The sequence below is a fragment of the Arachis hypogaea genome, chromosome 13, assembly GCF_003086295.3.
Source record: "Arachis hypogaea cultivar Tifrunner chromosome 13, arahy.Tifrunner.gnm2.J5K5, whole genome shotgun sequence".
NCBI classification, from domain to species: domain Eukaryota; kingdom Viridiplantae; phylum Streptophyta; class Magnoliopsida; order Fabales; family Fabaceae; genus Arachis; species Arachis hypogaea.
In genome coordinates, this window is record NC_092048.1 from 11,432,461 (window position 1) to 11,454,430 (window position 21,970).

The 21,970-nt window shown below is 33.8% G+C and overlaps 2 protein-coding genes across 2 annotated transcripts; both read left to right on the plus strand.

Moving 5' to 3' along the window:
- The first annotated feature begins 8,236 nt into the window (after positions 1-8,236).
- On the plus strand, positions 8,237-10,866 carry LOC112737190 (small ribosomal subunit protein uS9m). The gene is made up of 4 exons (XM_025786964.3): positions 8,237-9,107; positions 9,525-9,965; positions 10,253-10,333; positions 10,561-10,866. Exons 1-4 carry the CDS (start codon positions 8,447-8,449, stop codon positions 10,650-10,652), a joined length of 1,275 nt encoding a protein of 424 aa, XP_025642749.1. The 5' UTR covers positions 8,237-8,446; the 3' UTR covers positions 10,653-10,866.
- A 450-nt stretch (positions 10,867-11,316) lies between these two features.
- Positions 11,317-15,197, plus strand: LOC112737191 (uncharacterized). Its single transcript, XM_025786965.2, has 9 exons — positions 11,317-11,719; positions 11,996-12,133; positions 12,851-12,953; positions 13,137-13,196; positions 13,307-13,369; positions 13,483-13,683; positions 13,779-13,890; positions 13,976-14,193; positions 14,848-15,197. The coding sequence occupies exons 2-9, from the start codon at positions 12,018-12,020 to the stop codon at positions 14,938-14,940; spliced, it is 966 nt and encodes a 321-aa protein (XP_025642750.1). The 5' UTR covers positions 11,317-11,719; positions 11,996-12,017; the 3' UTR covers positions 14,941-15,197.
- The last annotated feature ends 6,773 nt before the right edge of the window (positions 15,198-21,970 follow it).

Genomic DNA, 21,970 nt, shown 5'->3' on the forward strand with positions numbered 1-21,970 from the left:
GACATACACAGTATTAATATAAAACACTTTTTTTTCTATATAGATAATAGATATACACTACAACTATACAATATATAATATTAGTGAATATATATGAATCATCTCAGTTATATTGAAATAATAATATTAGTGAATATTAATAGTAGAGTTCTTTATTTATATTTAATTATTTTAAATTTATTTTATTTTTCTTATTTATTTATTTTACAACACGTTATTAACACGACACTCTGCTTAAAATTTAGGAAGACTCAAGTAATAAATTTTTATTATGTTAAAGTTCTCTCATTTGAATTTAATGATCTTGATATATCTAGAAACAACTACTTATCATGGATATTAGATGTTGAAATTCATCTTAGAGATACCATTAAGGCTGAAAATAAAATATCCTAAAAGGATAAAGCCAAAGCCATGATCTTCCTTCGTCGTCATCTTGACGAATGATTGAAAAACGAATATCTCATACTAAAAGATCCTGCAGATTTGTGAAAGAACCTTAAAGAAATGTATAATCATCAAAAGACAATAATATTTCCTCAAACCCGATATGAGTGGGCACACTTGCGTCTACAGAATTTTAAATCCATGAATAAATACAATTCAACAATGTTATGAATTACCTTACGAATGAAATTATATGGGAAAAAGATAACTGATAATGACATGTTAGAAAAAACTTTATGGACCTTCTATGTCTCGAATGTGCTCCTGCAGCAGCAGTATCTAGAAAAAGAATTTAAAATATATTTTGAGTTAATTTCTTGTCTTATTGCTTAATAAAACAATGAATTACTTTTAAAAATAATGAAGCGCGCCTAGCTGGCGCCACCCCATTTTTTGAAGCAAATGCGGCAAATTATAACCCCAGAAGAGGTTGGCAAGGCTTTAGTAATAAGAAAATTATGGAATAAAGAAAAATTATTTTCACAAGAAAGGATCTCACCAGAAATAGGATAAAAAAATAAAAGACAAAATAAATCAATAGAAGATAAATGTTTCTGTTGTAGTGAAAAGTGCCATTAGTCACGTACCTGTCGTATCCCAAGGTACTTAGTTGATCTTTATCAAGCATCCTTGAAAAAGAATGACAAAGAAAATGAGACAAATTTTGTTTCAAATGATGTTGCTGAAATTTATACCACTCATTATGAAGTATCTGATTTTTTTGAGGTTCTTGAAGGAAATATTGGTCATTTAATTAATGATGGAAAAGTTTAATATTTGGATTCGTTAAGTACCGATGTTAATAAATAATGTAAAAATTTTTTTATTAAGTTTTATCTCCTATGCATTTAAATTTCAAGTATGATGTATATAAATAATATTTAATAAAATATTATTGTGTTATTGTTTATGTTTAAGAATTTTAAAATCACTAAATATGTCAAGTTTAATAATAATAATAGTCATATTTTTAGTATATGTTACTATTTTTATACACAGTGACAAACAGCCCCAATCAGAAATATAAGTTTACTGTGCATGTACTTTTACTTATTTTATGTTATGATCTTATTATTATTATTATTATTTGTCTTTGAAGAAAATGACAAGAATATATAATGAAGATATTTACCTTACAAATTACAAATAGTGCAAGTTCGTATACCATTCTCAAAAGTAATATATATTTTACTCATTTTGTACCAAAAGAAGAATGTGTTAATATAATTATTGGCTCAGGCAATGTGATAGAAGGCTCTGGAAGAATTATAATTTTGTTTTCTGGAAAAACATAATTCTTAATAAATAATGCAGTATTGTCTACTAAGTCTCTAAAGAACTTGTTGAGTTTTAAAGATATTCGCCAAAATGGATATCATATTAAAACAATGAATGAGAAAAATCACGAGTACTTATATATCACAACTCATGATTCAAATAAAAATGTTATATTAGAAAAGTTACACTCTTTTTTTTTGGGTTATATTATACTAAAATCAGTGCAATTGAATCACATGCTATTATAAATCAGAAATTTACTAACCCAGATGAATTCATAATTTGGCATGATCGATTGGGACATCTTGGAACAACGATGATGCAGAGAATTATTGAAGACTTTCATGGACATTTATAAAGAGTCAGAGAATTCTTCAATCTAGTGAATTTTGTTGTGCTGCATGTCCTCGGAGAAAGTTAATTGTAAGGTCATCACTAGTAAAAATTAAGTTTGAGTCCCCTAAATTTCTAGAAAGAATTTAATGAGATATATGTGGACCAATTCATCAACCATATGGAGCATTTAGATACTTTATGGTCCTAATCGACCATTCTCGAGATGGTCACATGTGTGTTTATTGTTTTCTCGCAACCTAGTGTTTGCGAGATTACTTGTTCAAATTATTCGATTAAAAGCACACTTTTAGAAAATCTAATCAAAGCAATTCGTCTTGATAATGTTGGTGAATTCACTTCTCAAGCCTTTGATGCTTATTATATGGCTAACGGAATAAGTGTTGAACATCCAGTAGCTCATGTTCACACACAAAATGGGTTAGCACCTCCAATTAACTGCTAGACTCCAACTTATGAGAACAAGTCTCCCTATTTCTATTTGAGGCATGCGATTTTACATGCTGCAGTCTTATTCATTTGAAGCTAATAAGTTACCATCAATTCTCTCCCCTCCAATTAGCTTTTGACTACCAGCCAAATATTTTTCATTTGAGAATATTTAGGTGTACGATATATGTTCCAATTGCCCCCACCTTCTCGTACCAAAATGAAACCCCAAGAAAAATTGGAGATTTATGTGGGATATGATTCTTCCTCTATGGTGAGGTATCTCGAGATACAAATAGGAGATGTATTTAAAGCTCAGTTTGCAAATTGTCATTTTAATGAATCAATATTTCCAACAACATTGGGGGAGGGGAATAGTGAATAAGCCACTTAAGAAAGAACTCAATTGAAATGCATCATTGTTAATGCATATAGACCCACGATCAGGACAATGTAAACTAGAAGTTCAAAAGATTATACATTTGCAAAGAATAACAAATGAATTACCTGATATATTTTCTGATACAAAGAGGATAACCAAATCCTACATATCAGCTGAAAATGTTCAAATTCAAATTGATGTTCCAGTTGGACAAATAGCTACTGAAACGAGTACACGCCAGAAACGTGGTAGACCAATTGGTTCAAAAAAAAATCCTCGAAAAAGAAGATATGCATTTGATATTACTAAGATAAATGGTACTCCTATTGAAAAGGATAAAGACATAGAAAAGACACTAGTACGTGTCTAAAATTCTAATATAGTTTTGACGTCAGAAAATGTTCAGATACTTGAAAATTCTGAAAATTGTAAAAATGATGAGATCTCGATAAATTATATTTTTACAGGAGAAAAATAAAATCGAAATAAAATAATTGTCAATGAAAGTATTTGCATATAATGTGGCACTACATATCATGCATGAAAGTGAGGATTTTGAGCTAAACATAGTCGAAAAATATCGACAAATGAATGATTGGTCAAAATAGAAAGAAGCTATGAAGGCTAAGTTAGACTCGCAAAATTTGAAGTCTGTTGACCTGTAGTCAGTACATCAGAAGATGCAAAACCTTTTTGATACAAATGAGTTTTTATGAGAAAACGAAATGAGAAAAATAAAGTTGTACGCTATAAAGCTCGACTTGTGGCACAAGATTTTTCACAAAGGCCCGTTATATATTTTGAAGAAACATATTATCTTGTAGTAGATGTAATAACATTACATTATTTGATCAATTTATCCGCATACCATAAACTACATATGCATCTAATGGATGTAGTGATAGCTTATTTATACGGATCATTAGATCGTGATATCTATATGAAAATTCCCAAAGGACTAAAGATATCTAAGCCATCCAATGAATATTCAAATGGATTACACTCAGTCAAATTACAAAGATCTTTATATGGTCTAAAGCAATTTGGACGAATGTGATATAATCGTCTTATTGAGTATCTGGCCAAAACGGATTTAAAAATGATGATATCTACTCATGTATTTTCATAAAAAATCTGCATCTAGATTCATTATAATTGCTGTGTATGTTGATGATTTAAATATTATTGAAATTCCTGAAGAGATTCCAACAATTATAAAAGTTCTAAAAAAAGAGTTTGAGATGAAAGATATTGGAAATACTAAATTTTGTCTCGACCTGCAAATTGAGCATATAAAAAATAGAATATTTATTCATCAAACAAAATATACAGAAAAAATATTGAAGAAATTTTATATAGATAAGTCACATCCATTAAGTACTTCAATGATCGTACGATCATTAGATGTGAAAAAGGATCAATTTCGTCCTAAAGAAGAAAATGAAGATATCATTGATCTTGAAGTACCATATCTCAGTGTCATTTGAGCACTAATTATCTTGCTAATAATAAACTACCTGATATATCATTTATTGTGAATTTACTAGCAAAGTATAATTCCTCTCCAACAAGAAAACATTGGAATATAATCAAACAAATCTTTCGATATCTGTATGGAACAGTTGATATGAGATTGTTTATTCATATGAATCCAAGTCACAATTAGTTAGTTATGCAGATGCAGAATACTTGTCTGATCCACACAAAGGAAGATCTGAAACAAGATACCTATTCACATATGGTGATACAATTATATCATGGAGGTCTACAAAACAGACGATAGCAGCAATATCCTCTAATTATGCTGAAATACCAGCGATACACGAAGCAAGTCGCGAATGTTTTTTACTAAGGAGTTTAATCTAATATATTCTGTTATCATGTAGACTCATTGATCATAAACTAGTACCAATTATTCTGTTTAAAGATAATACAGCATGCATTACTTAACTTAAAGGTGAATACATCAAAGGTGATAGAACAAAGCATATTTCTCGAGAATTCTCCTTCATTTATGATCTTCAAAATCAAAGAACAATTGATATCCAACAGATCAGTTCAAGTAATAATTTGGCAGATTTATTTATAGTCACTTCCAAAATCTTCCTTTGAAAGATTGGTACATCAGATTGGGATGTGCCGATTTCGAAATATTAAATAATGTTGACAAGAGGGGGAGGCTATACTCTTTTTTTCTTGATCAGGTTTTATCCCTATTGAGTTTTTCTTGAGAATATTTTTAACGAGACAGTCCTATCACAAAGGATACTGTACTCTTTTTTCTTTCACTAAAGTTTTTTCATTGAATTTTTCTTTAGTAAGGTTTCAATGAGACATAATTCTAAATGGACATCTAAGGAGGAGTGCATATCACATGGTGGTGGCTACACGTGTCTCGTTAAAATGTTCATCATGGTTCAAGGCGCTCCCGTTGGAAGCAGGCAGTTCAGGAGAGGATTCCAGGGTTCAGAAGGCTTGTGTCAGACTCTCTTATTAACAACGAGATTAAGAAAAAAGTAATGAATTTAGTTTAGGAAAATAAGTATAATATAATAGTAATGAAATTTTTTTGTTTTGGTGTTTGGACTGGATGGATGTAAAAATATTGTATGGGTCGTGAATTATTATGGGCAAGTCAATCAGAGTTGGACTCTTTTTGTCTCAAAAAATATAAAAAAGAATTTATTTTAGTGTCCAAAAAATGTAGGTATGTAGTCCAATTTTTTGAAAACAATAATAGTTAAGAAATTTATTTGGCCTTGAAGGTAATTAATAATTGAAAATTATAATGAGTACTAGAATAATTATTTAAAAGCATGGTAGTTTATTTTGATATTTTAAAATATATATGTATATTTTTTATATAATAATTTAATTTTTATATTTATTCTTTTAGATAATTATTTACGTAATGAATGTATAAATTTTTTTATTACAGTACATAATTAATAGATGTATAAAATCTTTATTCTAATACTGTCTCAAAATTGAATTAAAAAATATATAAAAAATTAGTTATTTTAAAAAGAAAACAAAAAAAATAATTGTAATATAAGTTTCTATTATTTCATATAAACATATTTTTTATATACATGTTTATTTTTTTTATTTATATACAATTCTAGTTTCACGTTATAAATACTAACATATCAATAAATACAAATGTTATAAGAGAATTCACTCTTTTTATTATTAAATGTATATAAAATTAAATAAAAGTAAAATTTCTTAGCATGACAGGTTATTTATATTTTAATTAAAATGTAAAATGAGTAGTTTAGGTTTTAAAAATTAATTTTTTTTTGGTAAATTATGTATAATAAATAGTTTTCTAAAAAATGAAACGGTTCAATAGTTTTTTTTAATTTTTTATTCATATCTTTTCTTCATATAAAACTAATAAAAAATGTTAACATATCCCAACCTCTTTTCTATGGTCCGTTAGTTCTTACTGTTGACATATTGGTGTCCAGGTCCATATTGCAAATAAATAAATATTATAATTACTTTGTTAACATAAATTGATTAGCATTGCTTAATGCAATGTTTTATTGAAACCTACATCACATCTCTTCTGAAGTGCGAACCTACGTCTGAACCCTCCAAGTACATGCTGCAGCTACGGAGAAGCTGTTCACACATCAACAGCACACTCCAACTTAACACGTTTTCATCAACATATGCGGAGGAATCTATGCCTCAGCACCAGAGAATTTTCTTATCCCTATTGAGTTTTTCTTGAGAATATTTTTAACGAGACAGTCCTATCACAAAGGATACTGTACTCTTTTTTCTTTCACTAAAATTTTTTTCATTGAGTTTTTCTTTAGTTAGGTTTCAATGAAACATAATTCTAAATAGACATCCAAAGAGGAGTGTTGTGATATGGATATTCATGAGTTCTTTCACAATATGAGTGGCTCATTTTTTCAATGTTGGGAGATTCATGTTATCAAGAGAGATTATATTTAATGAGGTTTGAAAATAATAACTCTTGTATGTGTATAAATAGGAGTTAATACTCAAAATGACTCCTGAAATTTGACCTCTAACTCAAGTTAGCCCTCCAATTGACCAAAATTATACCCTGAAATTTTAAGGTGTGACTCAAGTTGACCCCTCCGTTCATTTCCGTCACCGGAGAGATAATGTAGCATGATTAAACGATGTCGTTTTGTTGTTTGCGCCTAAATGATGTCGTTTTACTCCTCCCCCTCTTCTTCTTCCTCCTCCTCAATGTCTAAACCTTCCACCACCCTCAATCATACCTTTCCAACCCCACCACCACCACCACCACCACCACCACCACCCTCCTATTCCTCACCTCCTCCCTCTTCTTTTTCTTCCTCCTCCATTTGATTAGTAAATCCCTCCATTCCCTTTTTCTCTTTTTCTTCTTCTCACACAATTAATACAATGACAAATGGAACAACTTAATTCTATGACCTCAAGCAGCCATGACTCCAACAATAAATCTCAACCCACTTCCACCTTAACTCGCCACTGCTTCTATTTGTTGGGGGTGGTGGAACACGTAGGTGAGACTGATGATGGTGACGACAATGATGATGAAATTTTGAGTCTTCATTTGTTGTCGAGTTTCTTAGTTGTAATGAGGGTGAGAGTTTTTGAATGGTCGAATTTTCTTTGCGGTATTCTTTGGCTAAGGAGGTGGAGAAAGAAGGAGATAGAAAAAGGAGTGGTGGGATGACGGTGGAGTGGTAGATGAGAAGGAGGTGAAGAGGAGGAGGAGGGGGTGGTAGTAAGAATGGTGGGGTTGGAAAAGTATGATTGAAGGTGGTGGCATCAAAATGGTGGGGAGGTTGAGGAGAGGGGGAGGAGTAAAACGACGTTGTTTAGGCGCAAATAGCAAAACAACGTCGTTTAATCATGTCACATTATCTCTTCGGTGACAGAAATGAATGGTAGAACTAACTTGAGTCACGCTTTAAAATTTTAGGGTATAATTTGGGTCAATTGAAAATTAAAGGACTAAATTGAATTGGGATCAAATTTCAGAGACTATTTTGAGTATTAATTCGTATAAATAGAGTAGTGTGGTTTGAGATAAATAACACACAATACCAATATAAAACACTTTTTTCTCTATATATAGATATACGCTGTAACATATACTATTAGTAAATAGTCATAAAAAAAATACAAAGTGAATATATATGAATTATCTAAATTATATTAAAATAATAATATTAATGAATACTAATAATAAAATGAACTTGAATATTAAAAAAAGAGGACTAATATTCATTTCCTTCGTTATTTTATATTTATTTTTTTTATTTATTTATTTTACAACAAAATCCGATTATTAAAATAAAAATCTTCGCGAAACGACAGCGTATAGGGAGTGGCTCTCATAACCTAATGAGCTTGCTCACTCTTGCCTGTTAGCAGTTCCACTCATTTCCAGCTCTTCCCACTCTCCCTCCTCCGATCGCCACCGTTCCGCCGCCGCATCAGCCTCCAATCGCCGCCGTCCACTACCAATGAATGAATGAATGAAACCTTCCGTCAACAACAACAACATATATCACCATGCTTTCTCGTTTGATTCCAAAACCCTACTCCCATCTCAGACGCTTCCTCTCTCCCTCCCCAAAACCCTACACGTTCCCGCCGCAAACAAAAATCCCCAATTTGCCCCTCAATCCCTTCTTCACCGCCACTCCCAAACCCTTCTCCACCAACAACAATAACAATGGCAAGGGGAAGGACCCGTATTCTCCACCCGCGTGGAAGGACTTTCGCGACACTGAAGAAAATTTCCCTGCTTTCTTCGACGATGAAGAAATGAACAACATGCCTCCGGGGGAAAATCGAGGAGGAGAAGAAGAAGGTTTTCCTTTGGGGAGGAAGGAGGAGAATAAGGTGGTGGAGGAGGAGAAATGGTACTTGCAAGAGAAGGGTGTTGATGATGAAGATGAGAGTTCAATATTCAAAGGGATTGATAATGAGGAAAATAAAGTAAAAGATGGTTCTGGTGGGCACCTTGGGGTGGGTGCATCGGATTTTCAACCTTGGAGCTTGAAGGAGGAGAAGGATGGTGATGAAGTGAAGGAAGATGATGTGTTTGTTTTTCAAGACGATAATATTGAAGGGATGAAGGGTGAGTTCAGTGCTGTGGAAGGTGAAAGAAGTAAAGAAGATATTGAGAAGCTTGAGAAGGAAGAGAAAGAGCTCACTGCTGTACTCAAAGGTTACTATACTATGATTCAACCTTTTATTTATTTGAGTATTTATATATTATTCTTTTATTAATTGTGCATATTTCTTGGTTGTTGTTGATTCTGCCATGCTTGGTCTAGAGAATAGTTAGGTGCTGGTATTGTGTGTAATGTAAATGTGAATGTTGGATTATCTTTTGATGATAACTGAAGTTGCTCATGAGCTGATGCCATCTTATAGTTCTGATTTCTTCTAGATTTATTGTTTCTGGCATTTTGAGAATCCGGGGCTCTAACTTTTATTATATATGGTTTTAATTTCCAAGAGATTACTCAGAATGATAGTGAAGCTGCATTTGTTATTTATGTGGGATTGTTTCTTTTTAACTTTGCACATTGTCATCATGATGGAGTTGTTTTGTTTTCTTGAACCTGATGTGGTACAACAGGCCCAAACCGAGCTTTTGGTGATTTGATTGCTGCTTCTGGAATCACGGATGAAATGCTTGACAGTTTGATTGCGTTGAAAGACTTAGAAGGAGTCGAGGGATTGCCCCCTCTTAGAGTAATAGAAGACATGCGCTATGAGAGGAATACTAGAAAATCCACTAGAGCTGAAATGGAGCGTCTAAAGCAAGAGGAAGCTGCAAAAGCAAGAGTGAGACAAGTTGACGAGAAAGGACGTGCTTATGGAACTGGAAGAAGAAAATGTAGCATAGCACGTGTCTGGGTTCAACCTGGTGATGGTAAATTTATTGTTAATGATAAAGAATTTGATGTTTATTTCCCTATGCTTGAGCATCGTGCTACTCTCCTTCGACCTTTCTCCGAGACAAAGACATTAGGACTTTGGGATGTCAGTTGTACTGTAAAAGGAGGCGGTGTTTCAGGTATGGTCAATGACTTAGTTTTCTTATAAATGCATAATTCCCATGAATGGCATCAGTTTCTATATTTACACTGCAGTAATTTCTCTGTTTCTTTAAGAATGCCGTTAAATTAAAAAAACTTGTGCTTTGTGAAGTTGGCTGCACTTCTATTCAACTTCCAGTGGATGATAATTATAAACTAAGGATAATAATTTGAGTGGAATTTGCACAGAAGTGCCTAGTTGGTAACATATAAGGGTTCAATTGTCATTCATTTTATTAAGAAACTGGTTTTTTCATGACAATAGGTCAAGTTGGAGCAATACGATTGGGAATCAGCAAGGCTTTGCAAAGCTGGGAACCAGATTTGCGTCCTGCACTAAGAAACGGTATAACCTTTCAGCCTTTGTGACCATGTTCATTACTTGTTTGAGCTATACTCAAGCATTATAGTTTGTGACCATGTTTATATTGGCTCATATCAAACCTCCCAAGTTGAAATTCATTGCAACATGTATTATTCTTTGTTAGCCATGTGAATCTCCTCATTTTTTGACTTGAATATGTGTTGTGCTACGATGATATACTAATGGAGTATTTCTTGAATTTTGATCAGCTGGCTTCCTGACAAGGGACGCAAGAGTGGTAGAGAGGAAAAAACCAGGAAAGGCTAAAGCAAGAAAAAGCTTCCAATGGGTCAAGCGTTAATACTTTCAACATCTTTCCCTCTATATGGGTATTTTTTGTGAGGATAATTGGTGTTCCCTCAATAAATTCTTAAAGTTGGTTCAATCTTGTAATGCATCACCTGTGATGTAATCTAGGATTTGATGGCCAATGATGATACTGTAATTGTAGAAAATTTTGTTTACCCGGAATTATCATATCATATTGTTATGATTCATTCACTTTTTGGAGAGAACTCTTGGTTGTTTATTTCTTATCTTTGCAAAAATGTTATCTTTTAACCTAGAAATTGTGGTGGAGCAGCATGTTGGTCTGCAATCTGTTTTTTCAAGCGAAATAACTATAAGCATAAGATAGCCTAATAGAATTCTTATACGTTGCGGTGAATATTCTTCTCCTCTGGATTTATAGGCTTGAACAAGCTATGCAAAAGATAAATGTGTTCAACAGGCATGTGTAATTGTTGGAGAGTTTTTAAGTTTCCAAACCTTAAAATAGAAGCTGCTTCCCTTGTAATTTTCTTCCATACTTTTTTTTATATAGAGAATTATCTCAATGACTTAATGTATGACTCTTACTATTTTCCCCAAATATTTTGTAATATTTTTTTTAATTATTTAACGTATTTCTTAAATTAAGAGAGGAAAAAAGACCTACATGTTCTTGAATTCATTCAACCTCTGTTGTTTATTAAAAAGTTAATTGTTAATTTCTTTTGTATGTATATTTAATTATATATTATTATTCCAGTAAAAATAACTAATTTTTATATCTATATATAAATAATCATTTAAGAATATGATAAAAGATAATCCCAAAAAATAAACATGTCTCAAGCCTGAAAATAATAAAAAAGAAAAAAAAATCAGATATCTACTAGAGATTTTTTTTTTAATATTTATTTCATATTTTCAGGGCTTCGAATGTGAAATATGAATGTCTAAACTAATCATAAATTTTGGACAGTATCACCATTCATAATTCCCAATTCAGCACGCAGAGGGTGGTGAGCTCTGCAATCTTCAAAGAGACTATTGAATCGAAACCAATCCGAAAAGAAAACGAAGACGACGACGAAGAACAAAGTGGTAAGTTAGGTTTTTCTGTTTTTTCTTTTTAATTCTGTTAATCTTCTGGTGGCTTCTCTCCGATCTATGACTCCTGCCATCGAAATTTGCCGAATTCGATTATTGAATCTCCGTCCTTTTCCCCAAAAGTCTTCAACTTTAGATGCTTCGATTCGATCTAGAGTTGATCGATCCGTATCATGCGATTCCCTCAATCTATCTATGTGTATCCAATTTTGTATGGTGTGCATTTGGATTCTTGTGAGCAAGTGGAACTGATTTTGGTTATTGTGTTAGGGAGAAGGAAGAAGATAAAGCAATGAAGGTGGTTCCGTTCACGCTGCTTGCTTTGCTTCTTGTTGCTATTGTTCCAAATGGATTGTTGGCAGTTCCTTCTACGGTCCCTGCATTTCTTTGGTCTTCCCATTATGACCTGTAATGCCTAATTCTTTTGCTAAATATTTTGTAACTATAAAATTTTGTTTGACAAAAATATATATTTTTTATATGTCAAGTAAGAAAATAGATCATTAGATTGTGATACTTAGATGACGTATAGTGGTATGTTTGGTTGATGATGTGGATAATGGTAATCATCATTAGATTTAGTTGTGTTGATCTTGAAGCTTATCATTGGGTAGAAGGAAGGTTTTATGCATAGGTTTTCATTAAACTGTTTAGGGATTTCTAGGGGTTAAAGGGGAGTATCAAAACTTGGAAAGGGAGCCAACTAGATGTAATTATGTAAAAAGGGTTTTCAAGTTGTGCAAAAGAAATCAAGGGAAATAGAGAAAAACCTATGCTAACATTAGGACTTATGTTTAGGAACCCGTTGGCATTATATCCGGGTTTTGGTTTGTTGATATGACTAAACAGTAGATCGATTTTCTGGATTATTTGAGAAAGCTTACTGAAATTTGAAGTTGTAGAACGGTTTAGAAAGATAGATGAAACAAGCAGGTAAGCAGAAAATGTTGAACAAGGTTAAATGCAAACTTAAAAATATACATGTCATATACTTGTTGATTTAGCCGCTACATGTAGGAAAAGGGTTGTAAATTGTTCTTGATTTTACTCTAGGTTTCAACTAATGTTTGCATTGTATAGTACATCAATTCGACAAATAATTTATATGTTCTTGTATCATTACAGGGTTTCAGAAAATGGCATGAAGGATTCTGTAAATTATCAGATCATTTCTCCAAAAGATCTAGCAAAGTCTGTTTTAGCTGAAGCTGGCTGGTCAAATTTTCTGGTATTCTATGATGGTTTCTTGTTATGTATATTCAGCAATACTCATTTTGGAGGCGGGGTCCCCTCCCCCCCCTTATTTTTTTTTCTGTATTTTTTGCAAGTTTTTCTTTGATTTTGCTGTCTCCATCATTGTTGCTTTTGTGGTTGCAATTTCTAAATATAAAACCTTTTTTGTTTTGAGTAGTGCAATGGAAAGGAATTTCAGGAGCCTTTGGATCTGGCCCTTTTATTCATTGGTAGAGAGGTAATATATTTAACTGTCTATGTAAGCAGTTCGTGTTGCAACTTTCCTGAGATTCCTGTCGGTGATGCAGCATGATTATTTAATAAACTTGTTACATTTTTTCTGTGTAGTTACAATCGTCAGATTTAAGCATGAGCAATCATGAAGACTCAACTCTTTTAGACTTGCTCAAGGTGAGAGACTTGTGACATACAATCTATGAAGTTTCCACACATAGTAAACTCAAATCCATGATTGTAACTAGATAAGCTTTTTGACTCGGACACTGCTTTACTGTCATGAACAGCTGTCTTTCACCAGGTCCAACATTTCCATGGCATTTCCATATGTTTCTTCATCAGAGGATGAGAATTTGGAAAAACAATTGGTTTCAGGATTCGCTGAATCCTGTGGAGATGATTTGGGAATTGGCAAAGTTGTATTCCTTGGATCTTGCTCCATGGATGATACAAATGATGAAGACAGTGCTGCTTTTCACTCTGTTCAGGTAATCAGAAAAATCATGTAACATCATCTGTTGTCGAATGTTGGGTCCTGTGTCAGTGATCTGAAGATATTTATTGCTTAATTGTAACTTTACAGGAATATTTGAACAAGAAGATGGAAGGGAGTCGTACTGGGAAAACAGATTTGCTTGTGTTCTGTAATGGAGGTTCTCAACCTCTTAACATTGATGAGAAGCCAAAATCTGAAGGTATATCCACTAAAAAGTTATGGGTTTGCTAGATATGATTTTACCCTCTGCTAAATGCTTGCTTGGTTTTGCTGTATATATGCAGGTGAAGTTTTATCTGGGCTTGTCAGCTCTGTTGATAAATCTGGGGCCAAATATGCAGTTCTTTATGTGTCAGATCCCTCCAGGTTGGTCCGGTATCCTTCTTACAGGGAACTACAAAGGTTTCTAGAAGAAACCACAAATGCGTCACTGACAGCCAATTCCACAGTTTGCGATAGAGTCTGCCAGATTAAGTCCTCTCTTCTGGAGGGAATTTTAGTGGTAAGTTTCTTTGTCCATTTTACACATTCAACTATATGCTGGATGGGGATGCTTGTATATTTTCTTTCGTCTCATGAGTAAAATATGATTAAGTAACCATTATTACTCTGCTCTTTCATTTCACTTTTCCTCTGGTATTTTTTGTTCCTTCCATTTTGGTGATTAAATTCTGTGGTTCTCCGATTGCATTCTCGGCACATGCATGTGTAAACTGCTTCCTGTTTCTAACTCTATGCATACAGTTCTAATAGTCTGATGATGTGATCACGTTAATTTGCACCGCCGGTAACACATTTAGACATTTTCAGCATCCCATCTTGGGATCTTAGCCATTTCGGTTTCTTTTTTGCTATTCGCTTCCCTAGAAATCGATATACATTTGGTAAAATTTTGATTATGCTATTACTTTCTGTCCATTATCATGCGGCATCTTTCCTTATAAAACTGTTCTCTTTCAATCTAAGTTGTGAAAATCTGGAATATAACAATACAGCGGCATTCATAACCTTTGCATGCTTAGCTTTTATAGACCTCGCTAAATGTCTGTAGAAAGAATATGGTTTAAGTTTTATTTTCTTGCATCAACTGAACTTGAAATGGTGTAGGTCGTTGTCTATGAACCCTTCCATTCATACTATCATGTTTATATTTCAGGGAATCGTTTTGCTAATAATCCTGATCTCTGGCCTTTGCTGTATGATGGGAATTGATACCCCAACGAGATTTGAGACTCCACAAGAGCAATGATTCGTTTGTTGAAGATAATAATTGCTGTGATGTTGGGTCTATTGTATCAAAAGTATTGGTAGAAAATATTATATTATTTGTGACAGTGGATGTGGTGAGCGTTCTTGTAGCTTTTTGTTGTCTTCTACTTCAGGGGAGATTTATCATGTTGAATATTGAATAATTTGTATCAGTATATAGAACGTCAGTAAGAGGATTTAATTTTGGTCATGCCAGTTATCAAATTAGAAATTTGGAATAAGAATCAATTTCATAAAGAGTCTTTGGTAGTGCATTTTTCTTGGCTTCTATCAAGTGCCGTGTTTGGGTAACTTATTTAGATTTTGGAAGGTGGTCCTGGTCCATCCAAAATGAGCATAACATAAGCCATGCATCATTGGAATATTAGACTTATTAAATCAATCCCGCTAGCTAACCAACTAAGGTATCAACTATGGAGTCAACTAGTGTATGGACGGCCACCATCAACAACGCATCACCTCCCATCACTAGTAGTCACATGTCCTCTTCCGCCACCAGCAGCCACAGGTCCTCCACCAGCAGTCACTGTAGTCGGATGTGACATCACAAACATGGTAACACAAACCTCTGTTCTCCTCTCCCTCCATGTCTTGTCTTCTTTTTCCTTTTATGTATTCGATGTTTTTTCTTTTTAGATTTTGGATGATTTTTTTATATAGTTTTAGATGTTTCTTTTTCTTAGTTTTCGGATGTTTATTTTTAAAAAATAACATCCAAAACTTAATAGAAAATATCTAAAATCATAAAAAAGAACATTCAAAATCTAACAAAAAAAAATCTAAAATCATTGTACAAGAAATTTCAAAGGTGATCCCAAGAAGAAAAAACGTGGAGGGAGAGGCGGCAAGGATGGAAAGGTGAAGAGAGGTGAAGGGGCGTAAAACTAGTTTTTCAAATTTTAAAATCATAATTTTTTGAAAATTTGATTCATTGGTTATATATAGAATTAGTTTTTTAGACTTTCTCTTATTAAAATATATAGAAATTTTGCTGGTTTTTTAAGAGAAATCTTAGCTACAAACATAATGGTCATGCATGTGATGCTTTAAACCCTAAACAGATCCACTTAGAAAATGTATCTAGTTTTAAACTTGATATATATGTATGCTTTAAAAAGCAAAATACAGGTAGTAACTTTGATGAGAGAAATGAGAGATATACTCTCATAAGTATGTTATTAAAATTTTCTCTAGTAATTATTTGGACAGCAATATACTCTCCTAATACACTATTCATGGATTACAAATTTGCACAATTTTGTTTTTATATTTGACTCAATTACAGTACCAAAATAGGGTTTAATATTTTAACATAAGTACTAATTGTCAAGTCCTTTTTCTTCTAGACAGCTTACACAGCAGATAGCAATCAAAGCTACATAATAACCTGATAAAATAAAATATTAATGGATAGTTGTGCCATAAATTTGATATAGTACAAGTAATAATGAAGAAAGTTAGGAAATTGAGAACTTGAAACTTGAAAGGAGTAAATAACCAGCTACAGTATTATCAAGACAAAAGTTTAAACTATCCCATCTTCTGACAATAGAAATGGAGGAAGATGGAAGTGCCCATGAGGCCTATCCACGTGTATGGAGTGTCCATGTTTAGGTGGTACAATGATAAATTCAGTATCTATATCACCGGACCTTGTCCCTTGTCTCACTACTGTATAATATTGCTATTGCAAAAGGGTCAACGGGTATATATATATATATATGAAAAATTATATCAATCATTAATAAAAGTGAAAGATATATATAAAAAGATTTAACTAATTTGTACCAAAAAAATATAATAGTAATTTTTTTTTAATATTTTTTATGTATTTAATATATTAAAAACGTTAAAAAATTAATTTTTATAATAAATTTTATAAAATATTTATATACTTTTAGGATATAAGTTAACAAATCTCTATAAAAAAATATAAAAAAAGGTATATATAATATTTTTTACATATAATAGACATTTGTTCAATTGAATTATAATATCTTATTTTTATTTAATTAAATATGATTCTTGCAGTACGACCCATAAATAAATGATTGAGCTAATCAACTTCTCATATGAATTCAGTAATAATTAGGATTGATAGTCATAATAATTTTAAAAAATATCTGTGCATTATTTGGATTATTGAAAAGTTTTAAGTTTTAAGTTAGTTTTTGAAAATATAATTATAAATTAGAATGATCTTTTTGTCAGTTAAATAATATGAAATATATATCATATTGTGATATATCATCCACCATCTAATAAATAAAAAGATAAATTCAATTCATCATTATATTTTTAAAATTAATTTGAGATATTTAATTTTAAATTTAGCTAATATATATTCTAAAAATATAAATTAAAATTACTATTAATTTTTGTTTTAATAAATATACAACAATTACATAAAAAATTAAATTTTGTATTTTTTTTATAATAATTTTTTAATAAATAACTTTAACATATATTCTGATTTCAAAATACATATTAACTAAATTCTTAATTTTGTTGAAGAAAATACTGTACACATAATATTTCAAGATTATTAATAAATAATAACTATGAATTCAAGTTTTGTCTGCGAGAGGCACTGTCCACTGCTGTTTTTATTTTAAGAGAGGTTTTTTATCTATAGATAGTTGTTCCATTGTATTTGAAATTGTCCAAAAGCTCAATTTGTTTAGGAGACTCTAGAGATTTTCAATCATTTTCTGATTTTTCAAGAATTGATTTTTGTCCCATAACAAAGAGCATCTTTTTAGATTTTTTTTTGGTATGTGATGGATTTGGAGAGCTATGAACAATGACATTTTTAACCATCATGAGTCTTAGCCCCTTTTTAAAGTGGCTCGTATGACTTTAGCTTTTGAGAAGGAATTTCGAAATATCTTTGAATTACAACGAGTTTTTATTCCTTTTATGATTAGTTGCTCTTGGGTTCCTCTTTCGATGGGTACTTTTAAGATCAATTGTGATGCTAGTTACTCTGGTTCTGTAGATCGAATTGATTTTGCCTGTGTTAACAAAGACTGGAACGAAAATTGACAACGAGATTGTTTGGGAACAATAGAGAGTTGCAATATTTTTCAAGGAGAGTTGTTTGCTATTTGAAGAAGATTTCTTTTAGTTTGAAACTTGAGGCACAGAGATATGATTTGCGAAATGGATTGTCTGTAGGTTTTCATTCTTGTTAACAATTCTCATGATAATGACGGGTGTGTAGATCCTTTGGTGCTTAAAGTCAGAGATATCGTGACTTGGAAATAGCGTGTTGATTTTCGCTTTATCCTGTGAGATGCAAACACAGTGGCAGACACCATAACAAAAATGGCGTTGAGATCGCATTCGCAGCATGTAGAGCTCCTAGCACATTAGAATGAGTTTGAGATAAGTATTCAGAGGGATCGTCCTGCGCCTTCTTAATCCCTTAGGACTTTATTTTTCTTTTCTATTTAATTGTTTTAAATTTTCAGTCACAAAAAAAGCATACATTATTAAGGTTAATTATTTTTAACGCTACTTAATTTAGTAAAGTAAAAATTAATCTGTTATAGATGAGAATTTTATTCAAAAATTTATCACTATTTTTTTTTGAATGAAAGCATCTCAACACACTAAGTGGAGCGTAAGAGAACGACAAAAGAACCAACATAAGTGATAAAGAAAAAAGAAATAGCCAGCACCACGAACGCTAAAATTTACCCCTTGTCATCTCCGGCATTGCCATCAGCAACAAAATGGATCCACACCTAGCCGCTCCTTATAGCTTGTGAAGGACATATGGATAATCTCATCAACCCCTTTTTCTTTATGTTGAAAAATTCTTCTATTTCTTTCTAGCCATATATTCTAAATAATTGCACAGAAGCACACCATCCACCTTTTACGCATTTCCTTGCTACTGGATATCTCCGTCCAACTCAAGAAATGTTCCTTCAATGTCCCTGCGGATGCCCATTGCCTTCTAACAAATGATAGCCATGCACACCAAACCTGCCAAGAAAAATCACAGCCCAGAAACAAATGATGATCATATTCAACTCCTTTATTACATAGCATGCAAACAATGTCTTGCTGGTTGATAACCCCAAATCGACTCAATCTCTCCTTTGTATTGATCTTCCCAGTCAAAACAAACCAGAAAAACAGTTCTAATCTTGGCGGAACTAGCCCTTTTCAAATTGTCCTAGTAAAGCTATAGCTTGTTATATCCTCCGAAATAATTTCCGTCTGTAATACCTGCACAAAAGAGTTAGTAGAAAAACTCCTTGTTTATCAAATTTCCATAGAAGTCTATCCTCTCTGCCATAAGCTAGTTTGACTAATCTTAGTGCCTCATGTAGTTCGTCACAAGATCCAACTCCCATTGGAATAGCTCTCGTCTCCATTGGAAGTTCCATATCCACTCAACCCCATCCCAAAACCCACAATCCCCTATAACGGATCCTCTTTGGTTTGAAACTGAGAAGAGCCTTGGAAACTGATCTTTTAGAGAACCTCCACACAACCAGACATCCTCCCAGAAGCGCGTTCTTCTCCCATCACCAACCTCCATAGATAACCCAGTAACAATCTTCTGCCTTACTCGTTGATCTTTGAACTGTATCTGGCATATATCCTTCCAGGGTCCCCCCGGACAGGTAAAACCTGGGAGGACAACAACATATTTGGGTCCAAGTTTTTGCAAGAGCAAACCACCTTCTTCCACAGGGGACATTCCTCCTTTGAAAAAATGCCACCACCACTTAAATAAAAGGGCTGTATTACGCACCATTGCATCCCCGACTCCCAACCCACCAAACTTTTTGGGCGCCTGCACCACCTCCCACCTAACCAAGACCATGCCATTCTTACCACCCTCATTGCTCCATAGAAATCTTCTCTGTAAGGAAATCAATTTCTCTACAACAGCCTTTGGCATCTTATATAGACTCAAATAATATACAGGGAGGCTATTTAGCACAGATTTGATGAGCACCAACTTACCGGCTTTATTGATAACCTTGGCTTTCCATATGCTAAGTTTCTCCTCCACTTTGTCAATAATTGGCTTCCAATTCTTCACCAATCTTGGGTTAGCTCCCAGCGAAATCCCCAAGTATTTAACTGGGAGAGAGGCTTCCTGACAGCCCAACACACTGCACATACGCTGTACCCACTGATCATCACAGTTAATAGGAATCAAGCTAGATTTGTCAAAGTTAATACTTAACCCTGACATCAATTCAAAGTAGCGAAGAATCCTCCTGTAATTTTTAACAGTCTCTTTCTTTGGAGGGTAGAACAGAATAGTGTCATCCGCAAACTGAAGATGCAACAGCTCAATGTGGTCTCTACAAACCAGCAATGGAGATATGCGCCTGTTCCTAACCGCCTCCCCAAACATCCTGTGCAGGACATCCACAACAAGTACAAATAGAAAGGGGGACAGTGGATTACCTTGTCGTAGGCCCCTTTCCATCTTAAACGGCTTAGATGGCGAACCATTTATCAAGATTGACATGGAGCATGTACTGATACACTTCATGACCCACCCCCTCCATCTTCGTCCAAACCCCATCTTCTGTAACACAAGATCCACAAAGCTCCACTTGACTCTATCATATGCTTTCTGGAAGTCTAACTTTATTATCACCGCTTCCTTCTTCCTCAGTTTTATCCATTGAACTGTTTCGCAAGCAATAAGAGCCCCATCATGAATTTTTCGCCCCTTGACAAAGGCACTCTGTGTCTCACCTACTAGCCCTGGCATTATTGCTCACATTCTCCTAACCAGCATCTTCGAGATGACTTTATACAGACACCCAACCATGCTAATCGGTCTGAGATCTTTGATTTCCTTTGCCCCAGTGAATTTGGGTGCCAATGCCACCCATGTGAGATTGGCATTCGCCGGTAGCCTCGAAGAATGGAAAAAGTCCAACACCGCTGTCGTGAATTCAGGACCAATTTCATCCCAACACTTCTTTATGAAGTTCATGTTGTAACCATCACTTCCGAGAGCCTTTGAGGATTCACAATCCCACACTGCCCCTCTAACCTCCTCAGAAGTCGGTTGCACTTCCAAAGCCAAATCATCCTCTTCACTGATCATTTCCACCAGACTGTCTCTGAACCCCACCATTGGAGACTCCTCCTGATGATATAAGTCCTTGTAGAAGTCTCTAATCGCTATCTTAATCCTAGCTTGATTCCTTATCAATCTTCCGTTAATGACCAGTGCATCAATCCTGTTGTTCCTCCTTCTCGCCAAAGCTAAATTGTGGAAGTACCTCGTGTTCTTGTCTATGTCTCGCACATGTCTAGATCGCAACATCTGCTTCCAATATATTTCCTTTCTCACATACCATTTCGCACAACAAGCCACCAGCGCCCTCCTTCTTGCCTCCACCGTACCATCATAGACCCCATCACCCACCATATCATCAATCTTCTTAATCTCTTCCTCAAACTTCATAATTTTCTTGTCTATGTCACCAAAATTGTCTTTATGCCATCTCCCCAGAGGGACTGTCAAAGCCTTCAACTTATCTGTGAACTGCACCTGTCCTAATTCTCTCCATTCCTCCTTTACCATCCTCAGGAATCCTTCATGCGTAAACCATGAGTCAAGACTTCTGAACGGCCTCAGACCATCTCTTAGCTGCTTATCTTCCAAAATGAGATGACAGTGGTCAGACAAACCCCTTGGGCCCCCTCGTAATCGAGTCTTTGGAAACTCCTCAAGCCATTCCAAACTAACCAGAGCCTTGTCAATACAACTACAGGATCGACCTCTGAACCATGTAAACTTCCGGTCATAAATTGGCAAGTCCACCAAACTCATGTCATGTATCCAAGTCTTGAAATCTTTCGCCGACAAGGTTAGTCTATCAGTGCCACATCTTTCTTCCACCTGTACAATCTCGTTAAAGTCTCCCATGAAACAACAGGGAACCTGACATAAACTAGCTATGTAACTCAACTCTTCTCACATAACAAGCTTCTCATCTCTAGCAAGTGCACCATAA